This window comes from Gossypium raimondii, chromosome 9 (genome assembly GCF_025698545.1).
Source record: "Gossypium raimondii isolate GPD5lz chromosome 9, ASM2569854v1, whole genome shotgun sequence".
Lineage (NCBI taxonomy): Eukaryota > Viridiplantae > Streptophyta > Magnoliopsida > Malvales > Malvaceae > Gossypium > Gossypium raimondii.
Window position 1 is genome coordinate 19,629,933 of NC_068573.1, and position 24,818 is coordinate 19,654,750.

Genomic DNA, 24,818 nt, shown 5'->3' on the forward strand with positions numbered 1-24,818 from the left:
CTTAATTGGATAAGATTATCATAATATATTTTTGATTTTATAATAGTTTATTTTCGTAAATGAAATAAAACTAAAATTAAATCTCATCTGTTATAAAATAAAAAGACTGAAAGTAAATAACAATGAGAATAGAAGAGCAAAGAGAGAGCGTATTTTATTAATCAATCGAAATCTTTACAATGCTTCTCTAAAGTCTATATATATAGACATAAGAAGTATAAATGAAATAGAACTATACTTCTAATGACATTTAGAATTTAAAGTATATCAAAACTTATCTAGATCTTGATGGACATCCATTTAATAAAATATTCATAACACTCCCTCTTGGATGTCCTTTTGTAGATAGTGTGTCTCGTTAAAACCTTACTAAGATAAAAACCCTATGGGAAAAAAATTCCTAGTGAAGGAAAAAGAGTACACATATCTATAATACGCATAATATGCTGCCTCATTAAAAACCTTACCAAGAAAACTCAATGGGACAAAACCTTGGTTAAGAGGAAAAGAGTACAGTGCATATTTACTCCCCCTCATGAAAACATCACATACTTTCTCATATCTACGTATTCAAGATTGAATACTAGGTTTTTAAATGACTATGTGAATGTATTCGCTAAGCATTTATATCACCATTCTTTTGAAAGTCATGAGTGAAAGAAAATTTGGGGGAAATATATTTTGATCTCTTTAGGAGTTTCAACAATAATCATAGCAAAATTTAATCATGATTCTTTTATAAAAATATAAATAGGTATTTTGGATCACCTTATAATCCTCCAACTACTATTCACTCAATCAAATTTACAACATACGTTCAAATTATTTCAATTCATATAAATGAACAATTTCCGAGAATTTCAATATGCTTCTAGCATTCTAAATCCTTTAATGATTTTAATATAAACTTTACTATATAGTGATTCATAAAAGGTTGTATCAACAACCTTAGACACAAGTTAAATCTTTTAGGAACTATTAGTTTAATAATATATCTGAAAGTTATTGCATCTACCACAAAAGAACATTATATCTTTTCATAATCAATGCCAGGACTTAGCAAAAACTTCATATTTTATTCCATTTTTGCAAAACTACTTCATTTGTACCCTCACTATCTTTATACCTTTAGATATTTGGACTATTAGTCCACAAACTCCACGAAGTTAATTGTACTTGAGTTGTGCCTTCTATTTTGAACAATATATTTCATATCTATATTTCTCAATAAATTTATCCAAGATTCTCCTTTTATTTCATTATTTCAACAATAATATTGCATTTAAAACCTTGTCGACTACTTTTATTATCAGTTCCACATTTTCTCGAATTGACATAACATATCGAGATTTATTTATTTTCACTATTTTAGTTTTTAATTTCAGGTACCTAAATCTCTTCTGGAGTTTTAGTTATGTCTTGAGTCTCTTCTAGAGCACTCGCCTCCACTATATAACCATCTAGAAGAATTTTTATCTTTGGAACTGATCAATCTATCATTTATTCTAACTGGTTGTCCTACTAGGACTTTAATTCAAATTAAAATATTAGACGGTATATAACACTTGGCTATTCTCATTAAGTTTGTAAATACATCTGACTGTTAACTTGTAATAAAGTGAGTTATCCTTTTTAAACTTCTAGTTCAAATTACTCTCTATAAGGATTCTAGATAATGATAACTCTTTACAAGCAGTAATTTCATTCAACTATTATTTCTCTCCCCCCAATGTCGAGAAAACCATCAAATCAAAATAGTAATCACAAATCATGTCATAATTGAATCTCCAATACATTCGAAACATCTAATAATACAATGAGACTCGTAATTAATATATATTTCCAACTTTCTTTGAGGATTCGCTCATCTTTATGTGTTGTGGTGGAGCAATTGAAACATATACGCACATACAAAAATTCAAAGATGAGAAGTATTTAGCTCTCGACTAAAAACCAATTGTAATGGGGAGTATTTATAACTTATTAGTTTGATGCGTACAATACTTAAATAAACATAATCTCATGTTGAAATAGGAAGTTTAGTTCTCATAAGTAATGGTTTAGATATTAACTAGATGCGTTTAATCAATAATTTCTCTAAACCATTATGTGCATAAATAACAAGCTTTTACAAAAAATTTCAAACTCAATCAATAAAAGACTAATATATAAACTCATTAGCTTTAGCAATATGAGTTGTCATAATTGCATAATTTGAAATTAATTATTTAAACAAGCAATCTTGCAAACGACAGGTTGCAAGTTGATAACACATATGTGATTATTTTGTAGATGCATCTACCAAAATCATATAATGTCAAAACCAATCATATGGTGGATGAATGGGCCCATATTCATTTCAGAAATACAAGACATTAAATCTCAACTTTAGCTAGTGGGTTTGTAATAAGTAACTTTCATTGAGAACAAGCAACAAATGAGAATTCTTTAAATTAAAGAATCTTCTGGTTCTTTAATGAATGTCCATATAAATTTTCAATTAATTTTTGCATTATATATAATCCAAGATGGTCTAACTGGTCACGCCAAGTAGTAAATGCATTTGTATCAGTAAACTTCTGGTTTTCTTTAGCATGCATTTTAATTGTACTAATAATGTCAATATAAATTGTGACAACTTGATACTTTTACTTTCATTCCTTTTACTTGTGACAACTTGATACTTTTACTTCCATTCCTTTTACTTTATATCCACATATAAGTACTATTGTGACATTTACTATTGGAAATGTCTAAATTAATGTGAAGTCTATAATCCCACTAGGTCAACAAAATAAATAGAATTTTCAAACAATTATATGCAATATTCGCTTCAAGGAATATGCCAAAATCTTCAAATGTCTAAAATAATAATTATAAAATTTATTATATTGATTGCAGACATTCACTTCAAGGAATGTGCAAAACATAATTCAAACAATTATGTAAGCATATATCATATTTCTTACCAAGAAGATTATATAGATATCATCTACTTCAAGGAATGATAAATTAATATTGATAAATTAATATAAGTCATTGAACATTTTGTACTAAGAATAAACATTTGACAATATTTTGAATCATCCACCTTCTTCTTATCTATTTTTCTATAATGACAATAAGTTAAATTTTCATAATTGTTATGAATTGTTATATTCACTTCAAAGAATGGAGCAAAACTGGTGGAATAAATAACTTGTTATTTTGTTTATCTATAATGAGATATGAGATCAATTCAAAATACTTTTAAAGCCCTTTTAAAAAGAGTTTTGCATAATCAATTAACTACCAAGAATAATTGGTTAGGTCATGTATAGAAACAAGTCTAAATTAAATATATCAATAAAAGTTACATCTCAAACATAAAATATGACATAATGAAAAAGTAGCAATTTTTTTCTTTCATAACCATTATCATAAACATGCATGAAATTTAATTCAAAATACAACCATTCATGCTCATAGAACTTTTCATTTACAATTGCTCATATCATTTCTCTAAATAATTAACACATGGAATAATATAAAACATATGAACTACTACCTTTAACAATTCTTTGAACTAAACCAAATCCGAATAACCATAAAATTCATTGATTTATTAATACAAATTTGCATACTAGATATGTTTTAATCAAATATATTATTTAATTATAAAACCTAATATAGTAACATAAATAAATCAGTTAATATTCATTTTCATTAACAAATGAGATGCTTAAAATAATATGTAACTCATGTAATCAAAACTTAAACACAATATCATCTCAAATATTTAAACCATATATCAAGTTGATTTAATATTTAAAAATGTATCTTTTTTTCTACGTTGAGTCTTGACGATTTTATCAAGAAGTAAGCAAATTAAACTCTAGTAGTAGACTTTAAATCCAATCAAAATCTATTAATCGCAAACTTTGAAAGTGGATCTTATTTTCCATGTGTACAACAGGTATATTACCAGTGACTTTTCATACATAAGTTTTCTCTCTTGCAAGTTCTCATCAGTAATATTTTTTCAAATGATTTTAATTGAGAACTTATTCTGAATACTGTAGAGTTATACTCACAATTTAAAAAAAATACTTGCAACTTCAAGTGTATCTAACCATAACGAGCTTTAGATATAATTACCATATTATATTACTCATAAGTAGATCTTTCATAGTCAAATATTTTGCTTTCAATCCCTTAATGGGGATGATGACAAAAGAAGATCACAAAGATAGTCATAGTTAATTTGATTTAATAACAAGAGTAATTAATAACTCGATCCTCCTTTTCTTCATCCTTTCAAAATAGATATTTATAGCAATAATGATTCATATGAAATATAATCTTTTCTTCTTTCACAATCTCAATATGATATTCATTATAATGACTATCTTTTAAAACCAATGCATTAACTATCACAAATTTTGTGTTTTTAGATATTGATATATTAGCTCTTTTGGAGCTTTTAACTAATTTTGTACTATCAAATATTGGAATAATATTTTTTGTTTCAATACCAAATAAGATAAATATTTTCTATATGTAATGATAGAATTCATTACTACATTCTCATATCCTTCCTCGAGAATATTAGCAGAAACAAAATATTTGGGCCACATATGTGGCCAATAATCTTTCATATCAAATTTGATAATATAAGTTATATTTACCCTTTAAAGAGTTATCTTGAGAACTCTCATTGTTTTCTTATTTATTAATATCTTCCCACTTTTAGTGCTCCATGATTATATCTTTTATTTCCTATATGTTTGCATTCACTTCGGGGAATGCAACAAATATAGTAGGATAGACTTCTAAACGCCTCCATTGATTCTTTATTTCATAATCACCATCGCAAACATACGTGGATTTCAAATCAGAATCTATCTATTCATGTTGTCATGATTAGTCTCCAATTATTATCAAGAGCACTATTACAAGTACTAAAGTAACAATGTTTTCATAAGAACATACTACATATAAGTTATAAAATCTTATGATGCTCTAATAAATTATTTATAAATTCAATTTAAAAGATATAATACAATCACTCAACATTAGCAAGTTAATCAAACTAAATAGATCCTATCAAATTTCCTTTAATCAACAATGGTAGATTAATAATACTTTTGACCATAATTTTAATCAAATTACAAGAATATTTAATAACAAGAATTGAATAACCAAATCTTTAAACATCTAAATATTATGCATAATGTAACTTAATTTTAAAAAAAACTTCAAAAGAATGATTTACCAAAAAATAATAGAGAAAACATATTAAATACAATTATATAAATTTCTAGACATAAAAAGTCTAAAGATTTAGGAGTACATGAGGATTGAATATTTCAGTCGTTACTAGAGGGCGCAGTATGAATCTTACTTTTGGCAACATGGTTGGTGATTTAGGTCTTTAACAGAAACAAGCAAACACAAGTTTGAATCCTTGTAGAAAAGTCTGGATTTTTTTTCTTATTGCATCCAGACTTGATTGCCTTTACAAGTTTCTTCGTACACAAACACAAAAAGCTAAAGAACTTGGAAGCAATGATAGGGATAGGGCGCTGGTTCAAACCTTGATTTTGGTTTTGAAGGGATTTTTTTAAAAGAATTTTGTTTGGTTTATAGGAAATAGATTAAACAGAATAATATTTAAAAGAGAATTGTGTTGATAATATGTTATAAAATAAATACACAGAAAATAAAGAACAAAGAGAATGGGAGAGCAAATAGAGAGCGTATTTTATTGATCAATCGGGAATCTTCACAATGCTTCTCCAAAGTCTATATTTATAGACATGAGAAGCATAAATGAAATAGAACTCTACTTCTAATGACTACTAGAATTTAAAGTATACCAAAACTTATCTATATCTTGATGGACATCCACTTAATAAAATATTTATAACATCATCTATTTATATTATAAAAATAATATTAAAGAAATTTAAGAAAATATAAAAAAAACTTCACCTTCTTAAAAATAATTAAAATAAAAGTATATTCAAATAAACTTAAAAATTCCAACTTCTTAATCATGATTTTATTAGATAACTCAAACTTATCACTACTACTAATAATTGGATTCGACTAAATCACAATGCACATCAAGTTCATGATGCAAAGTATAGAATTAAAACTGCAAACAAATACCATCAATATAATCTTACATTTACAAGGATATAAAACAATGTTGAGAAAACAAAACTTATTATCCATTTTAAAAATGATTTTATCTTGCCACCAAAATGTTTCATCTTCAACCTTTAATTTTTGTTTTATACTTGTGGAGTTTCATGAATAATGTGGGTATGTTTAGATGTTATTATTTGAAAATGATTAAATGTTGAATGTTGTTTATAATGGTAAATTTTAATTTTAATTGATAGATACTTGTAGCACTATTTAAATGATAATTAATTTAAAATAATATCTATTAATTAATATATTCAATTATGTAGTTCAAATGAGTAAAATTGTATTATAATACAAATAAAAATAAGAAATATTATTGATATAATATTATTAAATGTTATTTATAATGGTAAATCTTAATTTTAATTGATATATAAATGTAACACTAATTAAATTATAATTAGTTTAAAGTAATATCTAATAATACTCAATAATTCTTAATTTTAATTTATATATAACTATAACACTAATTAAGTTATAATTAATATAGAATAATATTTAATATATAATATATATAAAAAGCACGAGTTTAAAAAATTTAAACCGATAAGAATACCCTTTGTTTTTAATTATATTACTAAATTAATATTAGAATAATAATTTTCTAGTATTATTATGTGATAATAATAAAATTAATATTAATTAATAATAGTATATTAAAGTAAAATTAATTAATTTAGTCATATTCCTACTTAAAATTAATATATCATATTATTAATTAATAAAATAATAAATATATAAATCATTTATAAATGAAAAGATTAAAATTAATAAAAATACAAGTTTTTTAGTTAAATAAATGCTAAGTTAAACTTCCCGCTTACGCTTGGGCCTTATAAGCTTTGATCAGGGCTTATAAACTTTGATCAGTTTTATTATTGCCTCTGTTGACACCATTTTTTATTATTGAAAAACGAGGTCGACTTGGATTTTGAAAATGAAAACGAAAAAAAACGAGAGTCGCCACCAATCCTTTTTGATAAGGTGTGATCGGGTCACCTTTAAAAGTGGTTGTTTTTAATAAACGACTTGATTTTATTAAAACAACGGTTTTGGTCCATGAAATTCCGAAAAATGGGTTCGGGAGTCGGTTACGCACGAGGAAGGATTAGCACCCTCGATACGCCCAAAATTGGTACCTAGTTGATTACTTAATGTCTTAGTGTCAAAAAACTGAAAACTTTAGAGAGATTTAAAATACGATCCTTAAAAAAACTCGGACGATATAGATTGAAATTCAAAAGGATATTTGGCTATTTGGTTAAACGAGAAATCGAAACCCAGCACCTTAGGGTACGTTCCTCAAATTTCCAAACGCAAAACATTGCCTTATTTTGAAATTTTTAAAAGGATATTTAGCGATTTGGTTGAATGAGAAAAATCGACACCCAGCACCTTAGGGCATGTTTTCTCGAATTTCCCAAACGCAAAACATTGCCTTATTTTAAAATTTTTAAAAGGATATTAAGCCATTTGGTTGAACGAGAAAAATCGACACCCAGCACCTTAGGGCATGTTTTCTCGAATTTCCAAACGCAAAACATTGCCTTATTTGCAAAAATTTTCCTTTTTGAAGTTTGGTGTTAATATGCATAATGGAACAATAAATATGATAATGTGAACATAGATAATATGAACAAATAAATCAATCATGCATATACCATAGCAAATGAATAAATAAATAAATAAATAAACTAAAGCATAAAATGGACACATAAATAAATACATAAATGAACATAAAAAATAAAGGAAAATAGATGAAAATTATAAAATGCTAAAATATATATGTACATATATACGTATACAACTATCATAAAATATAAAAAGTATGTATATAAGTATATATATGTAAAAATATAAAAAATACTCCTATATATATAAAAGCAATAATAATAATAATAAAAATAATAATAATAGTAATAAAAATATGAAAATAATAATGTTAAAAATAATTAGCTAAATAATAAAGGATGCTAAAAATAGACTGAATCGCAATAAAAATAAAGATACAGGGCCAATTCGAAATAAAATAAAAACAAAAAGGATTAAATAGCAACTCGCGCCAAATAGAGAGGGACCAAAACAGTAAATAGATGGCGTTCCAAAACTCGGCGTTGCAGAGGACTAAATTGAAACAACAATAAAGCATCATGGCTAAATCACAATAAAAGAAAATAACAAAATGGGACCAAATTGTAATGCGCTGCAAAATAGGAGGGACTGCGCACGGAAATAACTCATTCAAAGAAAACACGCGGATCCTTCCCCAGGGTTGGGTCACCGCGCGGGTCAGAGACCAAAACGACGTCGTTTTTGGTCTCTGAACCCTAAGCCCAAACGGCGCCGTTTTAGGAGGTTATTTAAACCCAAATTTCTTCCAAAAATTCATTTTAACCGACCTCTAAAAAAAAGCTCCACATTTCCTCTCAACAACCCAACTTTCAGGGTTCCAAACCCTCCCCGCGCCGATCATCGACCTACCGCGCCGGCGCCACGCCGGCCACCGCACGCGGTGGCCAGAAAATTCAAAAGGTATTTTTTTCGCAAATATGAAACGTTTTTAATATATATGTATATATATATGTATAAAAATAAAAAACGGGTATTAAAAGAAAAGAGATGCGAAATGAAAAAAGAAAAAGAAGAAAAAAAAAACCTTGGAGTAAATCTGTTTTTGTTCTTTTATTTCTCTACTAATGTTCTTTTTCTTTACAAAAATCGGAAGCAGAAGAAGACCAAGTTACATTTCTTTTTACCTTTTATAGCCGATTATACTATTGTTTTATGCTATTGTTGCTGTTTCTTGCTTGCTTTTTCTTTTTTACAGGTACAAGTGGATGGGCGATGATGGACGCAGATGGGACGTCCAGCGGCAAACGAGCGGCGATTGCGGCTAGCAGAGGGCAAGTGGGCAAGTGGGCGACCTAGGCTAGGGTTAGGGGGAATTAGGGTTTTCTTTTTTCTGAAAATATGTTTTGGGCTAGGATTGGGTATTGGGCCTGCTGGGCTTCGGGTTTAATGGGTCAGGTTTAGGTAGTTTGGGCATGTAATGGGCTGATCTGGTTTTGTTCTATTTGGGTTTTGCTTTGTTTTGATTTTGGGGTTTAATTGGGCCCCAGGTAAAAAAATTGGGCCTTACAGTTGCCCCTCTTTGCTCATTGTCGTGTAACGAGAATAGAGCAAAGACATTAAAAGGGACCAATTTTTACCCGGTGTCGCTGAATCTTGACCTCTTGATGCGTCTCTTCTTCAAGTAGCCTCCATTCTAGTCCACTGTGTCTTGTCGCTTCAATCCACTCTGTTGTAACTTCAAGGGGGTGAGGCTTGTGGTTTAAATTTACTTCCCTACTATCTTGGGAAGAGAAGATTCACCGTCTTTGATCTGTTCCACTACTGCTTAGGGGGATAGAATCTGCAATTTTCAATCTATTTCATTGCTGCCCAGGGAGATAGAATTATCAGCTTTAATGTACTCCACTGTAGTCACAGGGAGGTAAAATCTGCCATCTTCGATCTGCTCCACTTAGGGAGATAAGATTTGAAATCTTCAATCTATTCCACTGCCAACCAGGGAGATAGAATTATCGGCTTCAATGTACTCCACTGTAATCACAGGGAGGTAAAATCTACCATCTTCGATCTTCAATCTATTCCACTACCAACCAGGGAGATAGAATTACTGGCTTCAATGTACTCCACTGTAATCACAGGGAGGTAAAATCTGCCATCCTCAATCTGCTTCACTTTGGGAAATAAGATCTGAAATCTTCAATCTATTCCACTGCCAACTAGGGAGATAGAATTATTGGCTTTAATGTACTCCACTGTAGTCAGAAGGAGGTAAAATATGTCATCTTCGATCTACTCCACTTAGGGAGATAAGCTTTGAAATCTTCAATCTATTCCACTGCCAACCAGGGAGATAGAATTATCGGCTTCAATGTACTCCACTGTAGTCATAAGGAGGTAAAATCTGCCATCTTTGATCTGTAATCTATTCCACTGCCAATCAGGGAGATAGAATTATTGGCCTCAATGTACTCCACTGTAGTCACAAGGAGGTAAAATCAGCCATCTTCGATCTACGATCTATTCCACTGCCAACCAGGGAGATAGAATTATCAGCTTCAATGTACTCCACTGTAGTCACAGGGAGGTAAAACCTGCCATCTTTGATCTTCAATCTATTCCACTGCCAACCAGGGACATAGAATTATCGACTTCAATGTACTCCACTGTAGTCATAGGGAGGTAAAATCTGCCATATTCGATCTTCAATCTATTTCGCTGCCAATCAGGGAGATAGAATTATCGGCTTCAATGTACTCCACTGTAGTCACAGGGAGGTAAAATCTGTCATCTTTGATCTTCGATCTGTTTCGCTGTCAATACAGGAAGGCAAAATCTGCTGTCTTCAATCTGCTTCACTGTCAATGTAGGAAGGTAAGATCTGTTGTCTTTAACCAGCTCTGCTGCAACCGAGAGAGGCAAGGTTTGTGTCTTCGATCTGCTTCGCTGTCAATATAGGAAGGCAAGATCTGTTGTCTTCAACCAGCTCTGCTACAACCGAGACAGGCAAGGTTTGTGTCTTCGATCTGCTTCACTATCAATACAGGAAGGCAAGATCTGTTGTCTTCAACCAGCTCTGCTACAACCGAGAGAGGCAAGGTTTGTGTCTTCGATCTACTTCGCTGTCAATGCAGGAAGGTAAGATCTGTTGTCTTCAACCAGCTCTGCTACAACCGAGAGAGGCAAGGTTTGTGTCTTCGATCTGCTTCACTATCAATGCAGGAAGGCAAGATCTGTTGTCTTCATTAATCTGTTCTCTGGGGAACATGACCTGTATAATGAACCTAATTATGCCTAATGATTAGGATGGCATGATCAAAATGAATCAAATGCTCCTAACTAGACATGTGTGAATGTTGTTTGCAAAATTTTATTTTTCCGAGAATGATCATGCTTAGGTTGTCATTACTCGAAGTTTATTAAGGCTTTGTGACTAACGTGCTACGACGCCTTCTAGCTTTACTGGCTTTTCTGAAGAAACATTTTGCTAGGTTGCCCCCACTGTAAACCTCAAAGTTTAATCTATTAGGGCGCAAAATTTGTACTACCATTCTCCCACTGTAATCTAAGGGTAGAAATATATGGCCTTTCCTCAATCCTTTCCTACCACAATTCAAGGATACAGGACCTGAATCGTTCTAGTTCCTCACACCATTCCCAAGGTGTCATACTCATGTGCAAATGAAGAATCTCTTCTCCGAGATAACCTCTTCCTATTGCCTGATAATCATTGATTGCTTGTTTATTTAAGCTTTGTCATTGACACGGCATCTTGTCATTTTGTTCAATCAATGCACTTTACAACAAAATCCAAAGAGAAAGTCCAAGTTTGGACTCTTCCTTCTCAAATTTCTGACTTTAAAATTTGGTGTGTTCTAAACAATTGTCCTGTTTCAGGTTCCTATATTATTTAGAAACTTTTTAGAGTAATATGCAAAACTTCCTTTGTGAAAGTTTTATTAGTTCATTAATCATTATTCCAATGCAACATGTTTGCAAAAAAGGTCATAACAATGGATAAGAATAAAGTTGGTTTTGAGCATAGCTCGAAAGAACAAATTATCGAAAATAGTAAAGGAGGATGACAAAGGAATTAATTGGGAATGTATATCTTGGAAAAGAAAAAAGTATTCCAAGAACAACAAATAATATGAGAATTGGGTGCCCTAGATATCGCAGCTTGAACTTCTCTGTACAAACTTTCTGAAGACCATTTTGAGTTTGACATGTGTTTAGAAGATCTACAGGACTTTGTCGATGCCCCAAGATGTCGCCTACCCTTCCCTATTGATTCAGGTATAGCAAGATCACCAAATGCCCCAATCTGATCACTTCATGCCCCATTCTGATCCACAATTTGAGTCACCCTTTTCGGGTTTTCAACTTAAGCCTTTTTTGTCTCAAGGCGCCCTTTGCGGGTTTTCGCCTTGGCCTCTCCTTTTTCTTTTTTCTTTTTTTTCTTTTTCAAAATATTCTTTCATTGCATCTAAACTCTTAGGATTAGGCATGTCCTTGTTATCCTTTCTGATCAAGATTGACGCTTTTCCAGATAAGCTCATCCACACAAAGTCCTTTTCAACTTGGCATAAAGTTCTTTTTGTATTGGAATGATCTTCCTCAATATCAGGTCCCTCTTCATGGAATTCTTTAGGGTGAACCTTTTTTTGTGAGCTCGCATCATTTGCTTTTGGCGCATTTGACCGTGATGGATAAATTTGAACATTCCTCTTCAATTAGGATTGAATCCAAAAACTCAAAGAGAAGAAAATCTCGACCTCAATAGGTGAAACCGCGATAAGCCAAAAAGAGGGCGTTGCCCCGGTAGAGTTTTTTTTGGCGATATGGTGTTAATCTTGAACAGACTACAAACTTCTGATATCGTGTTCTTGTTCAAATTTAGTGCACTGTCAAATATGATCATTTTTGACATTCCATACTAACATATAATTTTCAAGGATTTGCTGACTATCGACTTCGTGACACTGGCATATGAAGTAGCTTCCACCCACTTAGTGAAGTAATCCACGGCTGCAAAGATGAATTGTTGACCGCCATAAATTTTTGGCAAGATCGGCTCAATGACATTCATGCCCCACATAGGGAGAAGTTGTGGATTCCAATGATTCTTTATAGGGTAGGATCTGTTTTTCATCTTGTTCTACCATCCTCAATAAGTCCGGAGATAGGCTACAATCTATGTCATCTTCAAAGTCGTGAGATCCCACTAAACACATGTCTCGCTCAAAAAGAGATTCTGAGTCTGTAGCAGTGTCATTCATGTCGTTGATATTCAGGGACCTATTGTAAGTACAAAAGAATATACAAAGAATATATAAAGTTATGTACAATATAATTATGAATGCCATAATGATTTGGAAGAAAGAATAAAAGAATAAAAATAATCATTCATAAGAAATGAAAGAATATTGGTTCAAAAAGATCGCAAAGATGCATTTCCATTAAAATAATGATGTTCAGACATGAGCCTATTTCACAAAAGAGTTCTTGTTGCCTCTAGGCTAAAAGCAACAAGTGTGTTCTGAACATTACTCTGAATAAGCTCTAAATACTACAGGGGTTTCTTTTGCAGTCAATTATTCAGAACACTCCCAAGATTATAAGAGCGAACATCTAATAAGATCTCTTCTCCAGTTGCTTCTTCGTATTCGGCACTGATGTGAACATTTCCCAACATTTCTTCATTTATCGCATTCCCTTCATTATCCGTGTGATTGAGTAGCGAGTTTTCTGTGCTGGGTGAATCCTCAAATTTGACAATGCCCATATTGATAAACCTTTCGACCAGCTTTTTAAAGGCAGTGCAATTTTCTATAGAATGCCCCGTAATTCCCGCATGATAGTCACATTGCGTATTTGTGTTGTACCATTTGGGGTAAGGAGGTTGTAAAGGCTTCAAGTAGAAAGGGGAGACAACATGTGCGTCAAATAAACTCTGATACAGTTCTTGGTATGACATTGGGATTGGTGTAAATTAAGACTTCTTAATGCTTTACTTTGTGCCAGATTCTTGCCTTGGGGATATCTGATGGCCAGTAGCAACCAACCTTTGCTGACCTGCGGTAATCGGCTTTGAATAACCCTCATTATGCCTACCCACATTGTTCACCTCATTTTTCCTCTTCCTAGAGACCTTTGAAGTATTATTTTGGGAGTTCCACTCTTGCCCTTTCCGTTTGTAACGATCTTCGAATTGTTTTGAGAACTCTACCCTTGTCTGTTTTGTTCCCGCTAGATCATCAAGGATAGCAGGATTAGTTAGATTGCCCCTCAGATGGGAACCTGAACCTGTAACGAAATTCACCGGTGTTGAGGTATTGGTCTGGTATTGCGGTTGGATGTTAACAATTACCCTTTGTGGATATTTGTTTGATTGTGCTTGGATGTTTGTTGGGGTAAAGCCTGGAAGATATGCAGGGCCTTCATTATCATTCCCAAAGTGGACCACTGGGTTTTTTTCTTTTTCTAACCTCATCTCCAATAGCTCGGCTAACTAGCTCATCAGATTTCTTTGGACTTCTAGCATCTGATCCTTCATATCTTGTTGAAATTTGGCCAATTACTCTAACATATGTACTTGCATCTGCTCTAATCTCTCCAACCTTTGGTCCATTCCTTTAGTTTCTGTTCGGGTACCGCAAGAATGTTGGTTTTCCAAATTAGCTGAAATAATTTTACCTAATTAGGGTCCTTTTGTGAAAATCTAATGCATATGATGCAATGTAATGTAAATGCATGAAATGAATGCAAAAAGAGACGTTGATTTTTTGTTCAATTCTATTAGAAGAACTTTCCTAGAAAACAAATCTCTTTACATAAAGTGGATACATATATACGGCTTTGCCCTTATATTCCAAGACAACGATCATTTTCTTCATTCGAGCGTTAGGATGAATCTCACGAACTCTTCAAAAGGGAGTATCTTCTATCTCATTTTCTCTCGATCTGGGCTATGACTCGTTGCTCATTCATCCTCGTGATGCTCATTGGTTTCTCTTTAAGAAAGTTCAGCGGCTCTCGAATAATCTTTGTCACCTTAAATCCTTGGGCAACGGAGCAATAGTTGTGTTGTCCTCTATTAAGCTATCATCTTTCTCTTGTTGTGTTTTCTCAAAACATAACCGTATTATTTTCCGCTTTATCAAAAGACCCATTTTCTTATGACAAGCTCTCTATTTAACAACCGAACGTGAATCAACATCTCTTTTTATGATGAAAATGCAATGCAATCAAAACAAAAAAAATAGGTTAGTACAAAGCAAAAGCAAGCAAGAATAAATAGAACACCTATTCAGGTGAATACTAGGGGTTCGAAGTGGTTCTACCTAGGGTGGGCTCCTAAGGTTCACTACATGAGGTTTGGTTCTAAAGTAAGGGTACTTGAACCAGCAGATTCCTCGATCTTCACCCATTATAGGCTCATATAGACCGAGTTCAGTTCAGGGGAATACATTTCCCTATGGCTGCACGGAGATGAAAATCTCACGAAGACATAGGTACGGATGTATCCCGAAAGCGATCCATTATCCTGAACGGAGGTGAAAACCTCACGAAGGAGTAGCTTCTCACTCCTACTTAAAAGGGTGTGACCAAAGCTCATGCAATGCAATATGCAGAAAGATGCCAAAGTTTAAGCCAACATAGCAACCATAAGCCACAATAATGAAAATTGTAATGAAGACGAATTAAATGCAATGAAAGGATCGTAAATTTAAACCAAATTTTCAATTTTCGACAAAAAGACAAAAAGTAATCAACTCGTGGCTTGACTCTCTTATTTTAGGTCCCCAGTAGAGTGGCCAAGCTATTGACACCATTTTTTTATTGAAAAACGGGGTCGACTTGGATTTTGAAAATGAAAATGAAAAAAACGAGAGTCGCCACCAATCCTTTTTGATAAGGTGTGATCGGGTCACCTTGAAAAGTGGTTGTTTTTAATAAACGACTTGATTTTATTAAAACAACAATTTTTGGTCCACGAAATTCAGAAAAATGGGTTCGAGAGTCGATTACGCACGAGGAAGGATTAGCACCCTCGATACGCCCAATATTGGTACCTAGTTGATTACTTAATGTCTTAGTGTCGAAAAACTGAAAACTTTAGAGAGATTTAAAATACGATCCTTAAAAAAACTCGGACGATATGGATTGAAATTCAAAAGGATATTTGGCTATTTGGTTAAACGAGAAATCGAAACCCAGCACCTTAGGGTACGTTCCTCAAATTTCCAAACGCAAAACATTGTCTTATTTTGAAATTTTTAAAAGGATATTTAGCCATTTGGTTGAATGAGAAAAATCGACACCCAGCACCTTAGGGCATGTTTTCTCGAATTTCCCAAACACAAAACATTACCTTATTTTAAAATTTTTAAAAGGATATTAAGCCATTTGGTTGAACGAGAAAAATCGACACCCAGCACCTTAGGGCATGTTTTCTCGAATTTCCAGACGCAAAACATTGCCTTATTTGAAAAAAATTTCCTTTTTGAAGTATGGTGTTAATATGCATAATGGAACAATAAATATGATAATGTGAACATAGATAATATGAACAAAAACGAACAAAATAAATCAATCATGCATATACCATAGCAAATGAATAAATAAATAAACTAAAGCATAAAATGGACACATAAATAAATACATAAATGAACATAAAAATAAAGGAAAATAGATGAAAATTATAAAATGCTAAGATATATATGTACATATATACGTATACAACTATCATAAAATATAAAAAGTATGTATATAAGTATATATATGTAAAAATATAAATAAAATATACTCCTATATATATAAAAGCAATAATAATAATAATAATATGAAAATAATAATGTTAAAAATAATTAGCTAAATAATAAAGGATGCTAAAAATAGACTGAATCGCAATAAAAATAAAGATACATGGCCAATTCGAAATAAAATAAAAATAAAAAAGATTAAATTGCAACTCGCGCCAAACAGAGAGGGACCAAAACAGTAAATAGACGGAGTTCCCAAAACGCGGCGTTGCAGAAGACTAAATTGAAACAACAATAAAGCATCATGGCTAAATCACAATAAAAGAAAATAACAAAATGGGACCAGATTGTAATGCGCTACAAAATAGGAGGGACTGCGCGCGGAAATAACCCATTTGAAGAAAACACGCGGATCCTTCCCGTGGTCGGTCATCACATGGTCGAGACCAAAACGACGCTTTTTGGTCTCGAACCCTAAGCCCAAACAGCGCCGCTTTTAGGGGTTATTTAAACCCAAATTTCTTCCAAAATTCATTTTAACCGACCCCTATAAAAAACTCCACATTTCCTCTCAACAACCCAGCTTTCAGGGTTCCAAACCTCCCACGATCATCGGCCTCTGGCGTCGGCGCCACGCTACCACAAGACTGTGATGGCGTAAAATTCAAAAGGTATTTTTTTTCGCAAATATGAAACGTTTTTAATATATATATGTATATATATATGTATAAAAATAAAAAACGGGTATAAAAAGAAAAGAGATGCGAAATGAAAAAAGAAAAAGAAGAAAAAAAACCTTGGAGTAAATCCGTTTTTGTTCTTTTATTTCTCTGCTAATGTTCATTTTCTTTACAAAAATCGGAAGCAGAAGAAGACCAAGTTACATTTCTTTTCGGCTTTTATAGCCGATTATACTATTGTTTTCTGCTATTGTTGCTGTTTCTTGCTTGCTTTTTTCTTTTTTGCAGGTGCAAGTGGATGGGCGGTGATGGACGCAGATGGGACGTCCGGCGGCAGACGAGCGGCGATGGTGGCTGGCAGAGGGCAAGTGGGCGACCTAGGCTAGGGTTAGGGGGAATTAGGGTTTTCTTTTTTCTGAAAATATGTTTTGGGCTAGGATTGGGTATTGGGCGTGTTGGGCTTCGGGTTTAATGGGTTAGGTTTAGGTAGTTTGGGCATGTAACGGGCTGATCTGGTTTTGTTCTGTTTGGGTTGTGCTTTGTTTTGATTTTGGGGTTTAATTGGGCCCCGGGTAAAAAAATTGGGCCTTACAGCCCCCATCTCATATTAGATCTTTCAAAAGAAGAATAAGTTAAAATATATCATTATATTTAAATTAAGAATATTAATTAGTTGGTTATTGCCTGCTTTTTTCTTCTAGCATCAACTTTTTTTTTCTTTCTTCTTCTCACTACACATGTCGTCTCTCTTTTCAGTTTATAGATCTATTTTGTGGGTATCTTTCCTGTCTTCACAAGTTGTGATGGACAGATGTCGATGTCTGTCGTTTGCTAAAACTCCACTGGCCACTAGTAGTTTTTCTTGGAAAGTGGGTGGCTCTCATCAACTTCTTAATTTGTTTCTGTTTTGAAAATATTTCAGAATAAAAAATGATTTCACATGTCGATTTTGACCCATGTTTTCTTAAGTTTTATATGTTTTTTGTTTGTTTTTTCATTGTTTAATAAGTCTTCAGTTTTAGAAGTTTTTGTTTGCTTTTGTAGCATGTTTTTTAGTCCTATTTATGCATGTAATCTTAGTTTTACAAGTGATTTTAGGGATGATTTTGTTGTCGTCCTCTCTAGTTTGGTGAATGTTCAATTCTGTTGTCGATTTTGCTCGCCACTTTGGACCATCCAGGGCTGATTTTCTTATCGTATTAAGTGCTTGCAATCACTCCAGATATCTTGTGCCTGAGTTGTGACAAAGTCAATTGTCAACGTGTCATAATGTTTTATTGATGTTGAGGCTAAAGCCTTTGTTGTGTTGGTGGAGCTTGTCCTTCAATATCTACGACGAGTGTTCATTATTTTTTTTCTTTCTAAATTGTATAGTTCCATTCGTCGAATGAATTATGAATTTACCTTTCAAAAAAAATATTAATTAGTTTTAATCAATTATATTTTGTTACTCATTAAATTTAAGATTAATTTAAGAATATTAGTTATAATACTTAAGAAAGAATATCATTATTAATATATTATATAGTCAATTATTAAATTAGATTTGTAATAGTTATTTAGCGATAACTATAATTTTTTCTTTCTCACATTATGGATATGAAATTAACATGCGAGTAAACATATAAATACCATACGATTCATGAGTAAACATATGAATCAAATTTTTATATATATTAGATTGTTGTACATATAGGTGAAAAATATTATGTTATAAATATATTTATAAAAATTTAATGTTAAAAGTAAATGAAAGTTTTGTTAAAATGATAAAATAAAGATGTTGAAATTTATGTTGTACTAGGTTCAAATTTCATTATATGTATTTTTAAAATTTTATACAAAAATATAAATAGATATAAATAGCCTTATAAAAATTATAAAAGAAATGTGTTTTGATAATTTCCCAACTAAGTTGGAACTTGATTGATGTGTGATAATAACTCAGTCAAATGCATAAATAATAGAATAGATATAAATTAATCAAAAAATAAATAAAATGACATTTTTTAAATCTATAAAATCAATCAAGTAAATATAATTATTTTATTAATAATATTTATGCTAAATCTTGAATATTAAATTACGTTGATAATAAATTATTAATATAAATAATTCTAATTATTTTACTTGTAATGTTTCTATTATCAATGTAATAGTTATTATCACTTAATTATTGATGCATATTAAATTACATTGACTGTTTTAGATTAATTATCAATTAATTAGTAGTACAGTTATATACCAATTAAAACTAATATTTAACACTTTAAATATATGCATTAGTAAGACATTTTCATTCGAATAACATTTAAAGAATTACTGAAAAATTATATTTAAGCAAGATTTAATAGGTTTTGTTTTCATCACAAAAAAAAAAGAAAGAGAGAGTATGATTTTCATTAGTATTTGGGATGTTTAGTTATTATTATTTGATATTCGATAATTTATTTTGTTGTGAAATATTATGTCAAAGGCAATGAAATACTAAAGTATTGGTTTTTGTAAGTGAATTTTTATTCATATCCGAATGACAAGCTATTTTATCAAGTACTTAAAATTTTAATATCTGTTGTTTCCCACTTTTTATTTTCATTACTTTTAAATTGATATTTAATAAATTATAAAATATATTATTTATTTTAACATATATTTTTTAAAATTTGTAAAATATATTATTTAATGAATTTTAAAAGTAAATGTGTAAAATCATATGCAATATGTGAAAATTAGTTAATCAAAATACTCAATTATATAGTTCGAATGAATAAATTTTCTATTTAAAAAATAAAACTTATTCTTTTAATGTCAATTAAATAATATAATGAATAATAAATAGTATTCTCATCGATTCAAAAATTTTCTAACCTTCTGCTTATATATACTATAGAATACTTAAATTTTAGTTTTATATTATTATAAAATATCCTTTCAAATAAATCTTTTAATTTGATTAATTAATAATTAAATTTTGTTCTCTAAATCAATTATGAAAAATATTTCATTAATATTATATTTATTTCACTTATAATAAATTTAAAAATTATTTTAAGATAATTTATCAAACTGTGAAAAATATTTTTATAAATTTATCTAAACATTGAAAAATATATATTTTTCAAAAATCATTTTCAGCAAAAATTTTACACCGAACAAATCTACGCTGAATGAATTTCTAATGTAAATGCCAGAAGATCAAGGGCTCAATGTTTAGTTAGAATAGGCTCAATTTAAAAAAGCTAGAGTCCGACTAGCCCAATTTTGCAGAATTTCTTGATTCTTCTCTACCTGTATGGGCTTCAGTACCAGGCTAGCTGGGAAGCTGGAAACTGAAATGGCTAAAATGAAAAGGATAAAATATGTTAGAAGTACTTTTCCGAAATTTAGAATTTAGTTTGGATATTTTTATTTTAAGAATTTAGTCTTCATATTTTTCATAATTTAAATTTTAGATTCAATTATTAATTTTTTAATTTTTAATTAAATTTGTTGATATTATATTTTGAAATGAAAACACTGCACACTTGATAGTCATAAAACAAAAAAATAACGATGTAATAAATCTAAATTTAAAAATTAACTTTAATTGTATTAACACTTGAACTTGAATTTTAAAATCTAAAAGTCGAAAAATTATATTCTTAAAATAAAAATATAAAACTAAATTTAAAATTTACTTAAAAATATAAGAATTTATAACAGCCAAATGAAAACTATATTTTATTGGCAAAAAAATTTAAGTAATTTTTGGCTTTTTGGTGGAGAAACAATTGTAGCACACATTTTAACAATGTGTAAGAGTTAACAATTTAAATAATTTGTTTGTAATCTAGTACGATGTATGGATTTAATTGTATATATCAATTAAAATATATTATATTTATTTTTAAAAATTTTATTATAAAATTTATAATGTTTTAGAAATATTATATTCAAGAAAGTAAAACAGAATAATATGTTTACTTTTAGAATATTTGTAGTTTGAATTTTATTAATATAAGTTAAGAATAAAGGAAATTAATATTTAAAATACATTTTATTAATTAATGTTTGGACAATATATTTAAGTCTAATACTTAAGTTATTCCTATGTGATTATAAATGTATACTTTTGGATAAAGTTATGCACATATTAAATTTTGATAAAATAATATTACCATTTATTATTTATTCTAATTAGGTTTGTTGCATGATGTATTAGAAATATATTTAATTAATTAATTTAAAATTACTAAATATATTTTTAATATTTATTAGTTAAACATTTAAATATAATAATAAAATTTGTAACTTAATTAATTGAATTTATGTGTTAAGTAATAAGATTATTGAGATTAAAATGTTTATGTTAATTAAATAAAAGTAAGATTTTATAAATAAAAGGAGAAAATAAAACTAGTTATTTTCATAAGTAATTGAAAATATGGAAGGACTAATGTAGATAATATTATTAAGTTATTTGCACAACTAAAAATAGTTATAAAGTTGTAGGGACTAAAGTAGTAAATAGAAAAGGCAAAAGGCCTTATAAAAAATAAAAATTGAAGGGTTTATGTTGAAAGTAATCCCTCCACTTATCTTCTAGATATAAAATTGCGTCAGTTGTTAGAGTTCTTGCTATGCCAACAAAGCATTATTTCTGTTTCGATTAGATACTTTGGGGGGTTCTTTTTCCTTCAATTTTATTGGATTTGGCGTTTTTCATTGCCTTTTTCAAGCTCGAACTTTTTGATTCAAGGTTTTCGAATTTGGAAATTTGGTCTTAAGTTTATTTTATATTTGATGTAATTATAAATCTTTATATTTTAAATGTTTATATTTCAATATAAACTATTACTTTATTTAACTTTTAAGTAATATATTTTTTAAATTATATTTTTATTAAAATCAATATTTAATATTGTTATTTGTTAGCATATCAATATGATATAACATTAATTTTTATATGAAATCATTTGTGTTAAATAGTTTCATTATAAATATATGGTATATTAACTTTAATTATATTGATATTTAAAGTGGTTGATTAGATAAACTTGATTCTCAAATAATATATTATATATTGTTATTAAATAAGAGCCTTTCAACAAATCAAACGAGTTATCAATAAAGATGGAGTTGTTTCGACTTGTACTCAATCTATTACTGGGTGCGTCATTTATGATGATAGGAGTAGCTGGGTTTGTGGTTACTCGATGACATTAGGGAAGGATAAAGTGTTTCGAATTGAAGCAAGATCGATGTTAGAGGTGTTTCAACTAGCTTGGGATAAGGGCTATCAACAAGTTGAGCTTGAATCAGATAATGCTTTGTTAGTTGAATTAATGTTAGCTGGTAACTCTACTGCTAGTCATATTGCAGAATTACGTGCTTTTCACAAAATTTTGCATAGAAATTGGAAAGTTCATATCCGCCACATTCCCAAAGCTCCCAATGAAGTTGTAGATTTTATGGCAAAACATGCTGCCTCAAGTTTCACAAGTATCCAGGTGTTCTCCATCCCTCCTCAAGCTATAAGGAGGTTGATTCAAAAGGACAATTTGAGTTTTAATTTATGATTTTATTGTAATTGATTAGTGCTATTTATTATTTACTAAAAAAAATCAAACGTTTTATTTTATATATTTTTATAATGGAAAAATAATTATGCTTAGAAGAAAAAGAATATAACTCCGCATTTAACTTTTATCCTTTTTTTTTAAAGAAAAAAACTTAGGCTAAAAGTAGCTTTCGCAGACAACGCGTGATGCATATCTGCTTCTAAAATCCGTCGCGCAAAGATAGGTGGGTCAAAAAATTTAATCAATTGATCCAAACTACCTCTAGCCTCATTTTCCATACAGTCAACAACTCTGTTACAATCTCTAGAGATGAGTCTAATCCTCACTTGCCAATTTTTTGAAACCCAAGTATGAATCATTCTAACTTCAGCAACACTATTGTTTTCAGCTAATCCATTTTGTAGGATGTCAACTAAAAGAGCATTATCACTCTCCACCACTTGTTGAAAACCATGTGCCCAAGCTAACTTTAGACCTTCAATCATTGCTCTGGCTTCAACCTGAAATATATCAGTCAATCCTGTTACCATTCCAAAACCCACAAGCCAGCCCTCATAAAGTCCTATTATCACTCCACCTAAGGCCGCCCTTGAGTTTACATTTGAAACTGAGCCATCCATATTAACTTTGGCCCATCTGGTGTTCGAGAGTTGCCACCACCCTCTCAAATTGGATCTAGATGTCCAAGCTTAAGGCAAAACTTTGGTGTTTAGAGACCCTGTCCAAGCAATCGCCAAGGAAATAAGATCATGGTTGTTGCCGTTGGAATGATTGAAGATAAAATCATTTCGATTCTTCCAAAGGAACCAAAAAATAATCGAATAGAAAGAACCCCATTCACCACTTTGGAAATTGAACTTTCCTGCATTTCTAATGTTCCAAATAATCCACTTGACAAGTGAAAGGTTGAAGAAAAAATTCCAACTAGACCTTGGGAAAATCGACTTCCAAACAACTTGAGAAAATCCCCAATCTCGAACCACATGAATTACAGATTTTATACACAAACCACAACATTCACAAAAGGGATAATTAGACATACCTCGTCATATACGTTCCTCATTAGTCAAGAGTTTACTATAGGCAGGTAACCAAAGAAAAATATGAACTCTTAGTGGAGCCAAAATTTTCCAAGTGAGGGAATTGATTTTGAGTTTCCTTTAGACCTTAGGGGCAAGCAAATTCTTGTATGTTCCTGCAATAGAAAAAACACCTCCCGACATCCATCTCCATGTTAAGTAATCTTGCCCAACATTTTCCACTGATAGAGCGCAACCTAGTATTCGCTTCAAAAACTCACAAGGAAGAACCGATTGTAACCAAACCACATGCAATGAACCATCCATATTTACAACATCACAAACATGCAGGGAAACTTGAATAGGTCTGTTACCAATGTAATATTGTGCCAAAGGCCCCGACTCTTCAAGCCAAGGATCAAGCTAGAAATTCACCAAGCGACCATCTCGAATCGCCCAGATGAGGCCCTTCTTTACATCCTCCCAAACATTAGCTATGGACCGCCAGATGTAGGAGCAATTACCACGTTAAATATCATTCGAAAAAATCCCATGGAAATTATATTTATTCCTTAATACCTAAACCCAAAGCATCTCAGTATTGGTTACTAGGTTGAAACCCAATTTTAGCAGTAAAAGTTTTTTTTGATCTTGAAGTCTCCTAATCCCGAGTCCTCCATTTAAACTCAGTGTACAACAAACACCCCAGTTGACCAAAGACACTTTTCTTTCCAAGGCTGATGATCCCCAAAAAAAATTACAAGCCAATTTTTCAATTCCATAGCAGACCGACGTTGGAATTCTAGTAGTAGCCATAAAATAATTGGGGATCATAATTAACACTCTTTACCAAAGTAAGACGGCCATCCAATGATAGTTTCCGAGCATCCTAACCGTTAAGTCTAACCCGGACTTTATCAACTAGAAACTGAAACATATCAACCCCCACCCTACTATGAAAGAAGGTTACACCAAGATACTTGCACAGATCGTCAAATTTAGTAAAACCAAGTTTGGCACTCAAACTTG

At 30.9% G+C, this 24,818-nt stretch overlaps 2 protein-coding genes across 2 annotated transcripts; one reads left to right on the top strand and one right to left on the bottom strand.

Annotated features, from left to right (window-relative positions):
• The first annotated feature begins 17,181 nt into the window (after positions 1–17,181).
• On the top strand, positions 17,182–22,767 carry LOC105797561 (uncharacterized). Its single transcript, XM_052621182.1, has 3 exons — positions 17,182–17,186; positions 17,498–17,596; positions 22,380–22,767. Exons 1-3 carry the CDS (start codon positions 17,182–17,184, stop codon positions 22,765–22,767), a joined length of 492 nt encoding a protein of 163 aa, XP_052477142.1.
• Positions 22,768–22,907: 140 nt separating this feature from the next.
• Positions 22,908–23,390, bottom strand: LOC105797560 (uncharacterized). The gene has a single exon (XM_012627516.1). The coding sequence runs from the start codon at positions 23,388–23,390 to the stop codon at positions 22,908–22,910; it is 483 nt and encodes a 160-aa protein (XP_012482970.1).
• Positions 23,391–24,818: the final 1,428 nt, after the last annotated feature.

What these genes read in the sequence shown, in the direction of transcription:
- LOC105797561 (XM_052621182.1), top strand. An exon ending in AGTGGGCGACCTAGGCTAGG is followed by an intron (nt 17,597 to 22,379) that starts GTTAGGGGGAAT and finishes TTATGATGATAG; the next exon opens with GAGTAGCTGGGTTTGTGGTT.
- LOC105797560 (XM_012627516.1), bottom strand. Translation starts at nt 23,390, where the DNA reads ATGGATGGCTCAGTTTCAAATGTAAACTCAAGGGCGGCCTTAGGTGGA.